This window comes from Priapulus caudatus, unplaced genomic scaffold (genome assembly GCF_000485595.1).
Source record: "Priapulus caudatus unplaced genomic scaffold, Priapulus_caudatus-5.0.1 Scaffold260, whole genome shotgun sequence".
NCBI lineage: Eukaryota > Metazoa > Priapulida > Priapulimorpha > Priapulimorphida > Priapulidae > Priapulus > Priapulus caudatus.
This window is the reverse complement of record NW_014577321.1, coordinates 31,800-39,831: the sequence shown is the minus strand read 5'-3', so window position 1 is coordinate 39,831 and position 8,032 is coordinate 31,800. Positions and strand designations below refer to the sequence as shown.

Below are 8,032 nucleotides of genomic sequence, written 5' to 3'. Positions count from 1 at the left end.
GCACCTAGCCGAGGAGGCGCGCGAGACAGGCGTAGAGAGCGAGAGAGAGAGAGAGAGAGAGAGAGAGAGAGAGAGAGAGAGAGAGAGAGAGAGCGAGAGAGAGAGAAAGAGAGAGAGAGACAGAGAGAGAGGAATGAGAGAGGGAGAGAGATGGATGCGGATGTGATCGTGGCGTAGATAGTTTGCTCGCAGTGTCTACGACTTCCGCGCGTCTGCGTTACGACCATGCACCGCCATATTGACGCCGTGGAATGTAGAGAGAAGCTCGCTGGCATCGATGTGCTGGCGTGGCGATGCCATTGATCGGCGCGGGTGTTCGTTCCATCGTGGATCGTATTACCGCGCAGCAAACACACAGACGCCGTAGCTAGGCGCGCGTGAGCGGGGAGGGTAGCAGATGATGCTGCTGCTGCTGCTGCTGTTTCTACTAAAGCCCGGCGCACACGTGAGTAATTTTACTCAAGTAAAATGACGCATGAGTCATTTTACTCACGTGTGCGGCAGATTTTCGTTGAGTAATTTGACGCATGCGTCATTTTACTCAATATCAAACGTGTTTGATAATTTTTGACTCATGCGTCATTTTACTTGAGTAACATTACTCACGTGTGCGCCGGGCTTAATGTTGCTGTTGCCGCTGATGCTATTGTCGTTGCTGTTGCCGCTGATGCTATTGTCGTTGCTGGTGTCGCTGCCTGCAGCTTCATAGCGCGAACAGCCCCGAGAGGGCGTACACTGCGTGGTTTCCGTGTTGTGAAGCCACTGCCTATACTACGGCTGCGCTAGTATATATATATATATATATATTTACCTAGTTACCATCAATCCCGCAGCTCTCTCTCTCTTTATCTCTTTCTGCTTGAAACAACTATACTCTTCACAACACCCGTCCACTCAGTCTCAGTCTGCGTAATATAATCGCACGCCGTATACTATATATTTTCCACGTGTACCAGCCAGTCTTACATGGCTTCGCAGTCACGTGACCGTTCTTACCCGTTGCACTAATACTTCCAGATAGACCTGGCATGTTCAGTTTAAATACTGTTGCTGTGCACCAGTAACTATGGAAATTTTGTTTGCTTTTGGCTAAATTGTTTGGTAACTTTCATACTGCGTTGATATTCTGCTACAACTCAATGACGTTGCATTTAAATTCTGGACATTTTGTCTCACGATAAGATTTCGATATCACACATTTGAACCAGTACCACGGTTAAATACCCATCCAAGTGTCGGCGACTACTTAATTTTTATTTTTATGCATGCTACCATGCATGTGGTGTTTATATCATTGCATATACACACATTCGTCACATTTGTTATCAAACTGCGTTTCATTTATCATAGAATTTTGCCCACGAATGAGTTGGAAATCAGGTTCATCACAATTTAGCAGTTTTGTATTACACAGAATACGCACTTCCAGAATACATCATGCTAACTTCGACAATATGTTACGACACAAGCAGCTCACACTAACAAATACTACCAAACGGTAGTGATACGCCAGTTTTACTAACTTACGCACGCAAGGCGCAGCGTCACAGAAAACCCCTACACCGAGCCAAACTGCATGCAGCGTCCCTTCGTACACTCAAGATACATGGAGCCCATGAGAGAGAGAGCGCCATCTGTCGTGGAGTTTGACACCGAGCATTAATATATAGCAGTAATAATCACTGATAACATGTCGATAAACAATCGATTTATTGATTTATTTAAATGTTTTACAGCAGAACACGATTGAGCGCGCTCAGTCGATTAAAACGCGGTGCCGTGAAATAACGCGTGAAATAACAACCTCACTAACACGGACGTGACTCTGCCGCATAACACCGGGAATGCAAACACAATGTTAGGAATGCTACCCTTTTAGGACCGATACCATACACGTTACAGAAATACACACACGAGCACGCACGCACACACGCACGCACGCCCACACACACACACACACACACGCGCGCGCGCACGCACGCACGTACGTACGCACACACGCACGCCCAGACATCGTACATGGATACAAAATTGGGCGCACTATGTAGGTGGCATGTCCACCTTTCATTCCCCTCTTGACCGCCTGTCTATGGCTCTTTTGACGTATAAATATACGTAGCAACACAACAGTCTGCTTCCCCACAAGGTTCTCGTATTTCTCCAATGCAAGGGTGCCTGTATCGCTTTCCCTGTCTTTACCACTGCACCATTCTTTCTCCTTCTCGTCCTTGCTTCAATGAACCACTCACTACCCACTTCCATCGACCTGTCTCTTCCCACCCCACCACCCATTTCTCGTCTCACTCGATCTTCGCTCTCTCTTTCTCTCTCTCTCTCTCTCTCTCGCACTCGCCCTTTCACTCTCTTTCTCGCTCTCTCGCTCTTGCTCCCGCTCTCTCGCAAACCATCTTTCTCTCTTTCCTCCTTCCCTCCACCATCCTCCCGCCCTCTCTTCCATCGGAGCAGGCCACATCGTACTTCTCAACAACTGCGTCTGTTCATACCCTTAACGTGACTGCCAAGCTTTCATGTCTCCCAGTCACCACTTTCCTCAGGCCAGGTGACGCTCCATACTATTCACATAATCATTTGGCTTGCTTTACTATGCAAACACAGGGTAATCACATTGCAGTTTCTAACTGGGTGGAAAACTAAGGTTTTGGTGTAACTTAGTTTTAAGTTAGTTCATACATTGTTTACGATCGTCAGTCTATCTTTTACGAGAATGCCACATAGATTAATCACTAGGTTACTAATCAAAAACTTAAAATATCATAGCGATGTTTGACATAGGGCGATGTGCTCACATCCATTCTCCTTTGTAACACACAACATTTTTGTCAGTCTCGTGAATTTTAATTTTGTACAGAGTGTTGGGTGGTAGCAACTTCTCCAGGCCCTTCCAGATATATACTGCTACATTTTCCGTCGTGCTGTAACATAAAATCGCATCACTCATTTAAGAAACTTCATTCTGTCTATCTACGATCTACACCCAATTCAACTCATTTATCTCTAAAGCAATTACATCATTCATTGGCATTTAGTAATTTAGTATGATATGTTATCCACGTACTAAATGAATTCAAGGAACTTTAATTATTGTGTGCCACGTTGATAAATTCCATACGAGATGATACCTTACTATGTCTTTGAAATAAGGAACATCCTTGTCAATATTCTTATGATCTAGTGTTGCCATCACAGCCTCCTGCAATATATTATGACAGCACACCTTACCAAACGCAAAACGATGACAGAATAAATTTCTCAAAGAAAATTAAACTTCATACATGTTTTTTTTATCATTTTGTCTCTAATTTCAGAACACAAGGCCCTCAACAATTGTATTGCTTCGGTTTCATTAACAGGTTTTGTCCAGCAAGGCTACTTGATGTTATGCATATGAGCCCGGGGAGGGGGGCACTCCATATATATTGCATGGTATGTATGTGCCGCGGGAGAGACCCCCCTTTTTCACCATAAACTTCCATTCCAGTGCATCGCATTTTTAAGAATATCTCGTTCCAGAGCATCACAAGTTGAGTTACCATGCAGATCTTGCCTTTTTCCCGTTCCGGAGAACCTAGTTTTTAACATTTCCGTGCTGCTGTTCTTGTTTATTTACATCCGATGATGAACTCAGTGCGTGTGTTTTATTGCCGATGTGGAATATGTGCGTATTGCGTATGTGCGCACCCCAATTTTCGAACATAGCCAGTTCCAGAGCATCCCACATTCAACAAACATTAGTTCCAGAGACCCCCATTTTCAGGTCTGAATTAGTTCCAGGGCCCCCCATTTTTGACTTCGCAGTGGCACATACCTACCATAATGTAGGGTGAGTGCCCCCCCCCCCGGGCATATGAGGTTGGTAGCATTATGCTGATGACATAAACCCATTTCTACAGTAGCTGTCAGTTGAATCAAAATGAGACAGAGTGATTTCTTGCTCAAGGGCACAGCAGCAGTGACCACAGTGGGGCTGGAACGCCTGACATCCAAAACTTTAACAAGTGTGACATTCGCTATACTATTACTGCATCCAGACCTGTGTACTCTTTTGTATTTCCCCTACTTCCTGACATTTAAAAGATTGTATCTACGTTCAATATCAATAAAAAAACCACACAATTCCCTGTGGGAATAACAATACCATCTCAATTTGTTTGCATTACTATTTATCATATTGCAATAATATTAGAATTGCATTACTACATTCACACCTGGATATAAATCTTCAGATCCACAATGTTCATTACCATTCCTGTTACAGGGTCTACCTAAAATTGTACAATAATTATAAATTGCAACTATAAATGTAAAGAGAACTGTATCAGCATATTATTCGTACAATATCACAACAAACAGAGCTGAGCTATCATGAAGACTTTATTTCACTGGCTTTGATAGCATAAGAGATAAGCACATGTATATATATATATAAACATTTATTATGATAATATAAAAAGTAAACATATACGAAGTTAAATCCATTTTTGAAATATACTTATATTGGTGGATTATTTCTGCACCTACCTTTCCTTTAACAGTTACCTCAACTAGAAAATGAAACAGATAATAATGTTAAAAAGAGGAAGACAGAGAACATATAGACACACCAACGTTCTGGATTTCAAAAATAGTTTCTGTAACACACTTGTTCTAAGATTCATTCAGTAAAAAAGTCCAACAAAAATACTAAGTAAGACCCCCAGCCAGTGGCGTAGACAGGTCCTCAGTTGTGGGGGGGGGGGATGATTTCGCTGTTACTTTACTTCCATAGCAAAGTATGGAAAGACCTGAACCTAAACTGACTTAAATGACCATTTCCATTTTTGCCAAAAAGTGGGCGTGGCTCGAAAGTAGGTCGACTGGTGTGCTTCAAATACGGCATTCAAATCTCTCCCATAGGAGTAACAACTGTATGCAATTTAAAACATGTGGGTCAATCGGTTCTTGAGTTATCATTGACCGTAGGCAGTCACTGAAATGCATAGTGAAATTGCCAAAATCTACCTAATTTGCATAATTTAAAAGAAATATCAAAACCTGTGTGATATGTTTCGGGGTCAGTCCTTATTCATCACAACCAAAAATGAGCAAAATCCGTTGAACCTGAACTGACTTATGACCATTTCCATTTTTGCCAAAAAGTGGGCGTGGCTCGATAGTAAGTCAACTGGCGTGCCCAAAATAGGACGTTCACATCTCTCCCATAGGAGTAACAACTGCATGCAATTTGAAACGTGCGTCAAACAGTTCTCAAGTTATCGTTGACCGTAGCCAAATGTTGACGGACAGACGGACGTACGTATGATGGACAACGCCCCATGGCAATAGCTCATCTCGACGACGTCAAGGCGAGTTAAAAAGTGAGAAAAACAACCAGATTTGAACCAAAAAGTGCATATTTTCACTCCTTATACAAAATCAGGAATATACTTCCGGTCAGGTCTCAGCACCCCCCAAAAAAGTGTGATGAAATTGAATTAAGAATTGAATAATAAACCAAGGATTTAACTTTCGTGAGCAGTGATAAAACGTGATTTGGGGATTTTGTAAAAAAATCGTATATGGGGAATGCGTCCAAAATTAACCGTCCGAGTTTCAGTAAAATAATGTCATTCTTGGAACGAGTTACAGACATTTTAAAGTAGATGTATGTCACTTTCCATTTGTGTAATAATACATTAGGAGAGTATGAATAGCGATGACAGATTTGTAGATAAATGTTCAGTATTTATTGTCTGTAAAATATGAAATTTTTCCCCATTTCCCTCCTGAAAGTAGGGGGATGATTGTACACGCCATCCCCCACCTCAATAAGTGGGGGGATGTATCCCCCCCTGCTATCTACGCCCCTGCCTCCAGCAATAAAAGGAGCTATAGGTAGCTCTACCTATTTGACTTTCATTCTGCCACAGTTTCACGTGGCAGAGCAATAAACAGCTACATATTTAAAGCTAAACTTAAAACTATCATTTTCTTGACACAGTCTGCCCCAATACATAACATTAATCATATCACTAGATGTAAAAAAGTATTTGGTATCCAAAATTGGTTTATGGTGGCTATATATATAATCAGAGGTTTAGCTAAGCTACATACCTTTATAATTATGGCCATGGCCATTTGGATTGTTGCATTTTCCGAATATATCCTGATTATCTTTCTCACCGAGTTGTGAGCTAAAATTGACACATGGTAAATGAAAATGATACATTAGAGTATATAAGATTGGTTAAAAAGGATTGGCATAGCCACTAATATGCTAGCTGATGAAATGATTGGTACCGTTTGGTTCAGATCTAATGGTTCACTCTGCAACAGGTTTCAGCTATTTGCTTTATTTCTGTCTTATGGCAGGCCAAAGGGCTAGCAGTATAAAGTTATGTTAGGTCGTGTAGGATCGTTTTCATTGCATCATTGCCTACAAAGTGCCCTGCCATGCTGCAAAGATAAAATTATACTGTGTAACCTTGTTGCGGTTTAAAGAGCTGCACACGGGTAGATATATAGTGTGATAAGCATCATAACTGACAATGTGGCACAAACTTAGCTTAGCACTCCGGATTTAAAACCCATTTTTCTCCAATAGATGGTGCCACTGCACCTATATACGCAGAGTTCTAACAAATATAGCAAAAATATGTGAGTAGCCTGGTTTCAATGACATTTTCCCTACTTCATGCAAACAAAGAATATATTTTCTCATAGATATGAATTGGCAAGACCTTGAAAAAGAACCTTGTAGCTTGTCATGATTATACTCCCACATTTGAGAAAATAAGGCCTGGGCCCCTCCTGGGGTCCCAAACTAGGACTGCCCGAACGAGGCCCGTACCCAAAAGCACTTGGAATGTAACTTGTAAGGCGTGTTGACAGCGCACAGCGTCGAGCACGAGGTTTACTTGTGTGTTGCAGATGAGCATTTGAACGGCATTTACAAGAAATTATCAGTAATAATACGCGAATGAGAGTAGAGAAATATTAAGACTGGTACTAGTCAATACATTTCGTGTACATTTACCATAATTTTATTCTTGAAACGTTCCAAGTGCCTGTGCCCTACACCTGCCAGGCTCTACGTAGTGAGAAGCGAGTCGCCACATAGTGAGAAGCGAGAAGGTAACTAGTAGTAGTAGTAGTAGTACTAGTACTAGTAGTAGTGGCTACCTGAGATCAAGGATAGTTTGAGACCACGCAAATGTGTTTTTCTGCATATGTGCTAAACGAATCCGGGGTGCTAAACTCAATAGTAAACTGGGCTGGGGCCGGCTACCTGTGCCCGGGTAGTATACCTGGCTGAACCCAATAACCCATACGGCCATGATAGTTGATACTAAGTAATAGTAGCTCTAGTACTATAGCACGCGTACATTGACTGCCGCAGGCCGCATGACCATACCAGATTTCAATGCTTGGTATCCCGCCGGGATAGTAAAAAAAAAGAAGTCAAAATCGGGATAGTGGTTGTTGAGTTATCAACTTTATAAGGCAGCGCATCTGAACGAGTGCGCGCGATCTGAGCGAGCGCAGGCCACTCTAGCGTTATACAGCAGGCATAGCATATTTGCAAGCGCCAGCGTAAATATGATGTGTATACATTGTATCAAGCGAACCAGACATTGAGACAATGCTTCTAGACAATACGTCTGCAGTGTGAGTGTACTGTAGAGGCGTATGTAAAATGAATGCGAGCGATGTGTTTCGAAGGCAAACAATTGTTAAAATTACTATCCAAAAAATGGAATACCAGATCTTTGGGGGGGGGATACCAGATTAAGAGATTTCAATACCTGGTATCCCGAATGGATACTAGTAGTGTGGAGATTTCGGGGGTGTATAACTTACAGGAGTAGTAGACTAGATCGGGATGCATGGACAGACCGAACTCACCGTATGGATATAATAACCATATATACAAGAGCTAATAATACCTAGAGTGTACAACGGAAAAACGGGAAAATAGTGCTATTTCACGACTACATTATTCTACTTTGCCTGCGAGTCTAGAATAATTTCATGG

At 42.0% G+C, this 8,032-nt stretch overlaps 1 protein-coding gene across 3 annotated transcripts in view; it reads right to left on the bottom strand.

The window, feature by feature from the left end:
- Nucleotides 1-2,380: 2,380 nt before the first annotated feature.
- Nucleotides 2,381-8,032, bottom strand: part of LOC106808219 (6-pyruvoyl tetrahydrobiopterin synthase-like) — a 6,393-nt gene continuing 741 nt past the window's right edge. Inside the window, exons 2-6 of one of the 3 annotated variants that reach the window (XM_014810833.1) lie at nucleotides 6,112-6,191; nucleotides 4,540-4,562; nucleotides 4,227-4,283; nucleotides 3,141-3,211; nucleotides 2,381-2,933 (exon numbers count right to left, since the gene is read on the bottom strand). In XM_014810833.1, coding sequence (XP_014666319.1) covers nucleotides 2,804-2,933; nucleotides 3,141-3,211; nucleotides 4,227-4,283; nucleotides 4,540-4,562; nucleotides 6,112-6,191 — 361 coding nt within the window. In that variant the 3' untranslated portion in view covers nucleotides 2,381-2,803. The remainder of the gene's footprint in view (nucleotides 2,934-3,140; nucleotides 3,212-4,226; nucleotides 4,284-4,539; nucleotides 4,563-6,111; nucleotides 6,192-8,032) is intronic. The other 2 variants (XM_014810834.1, XM_014810836.1) reach the window with 2 other exon arrangements.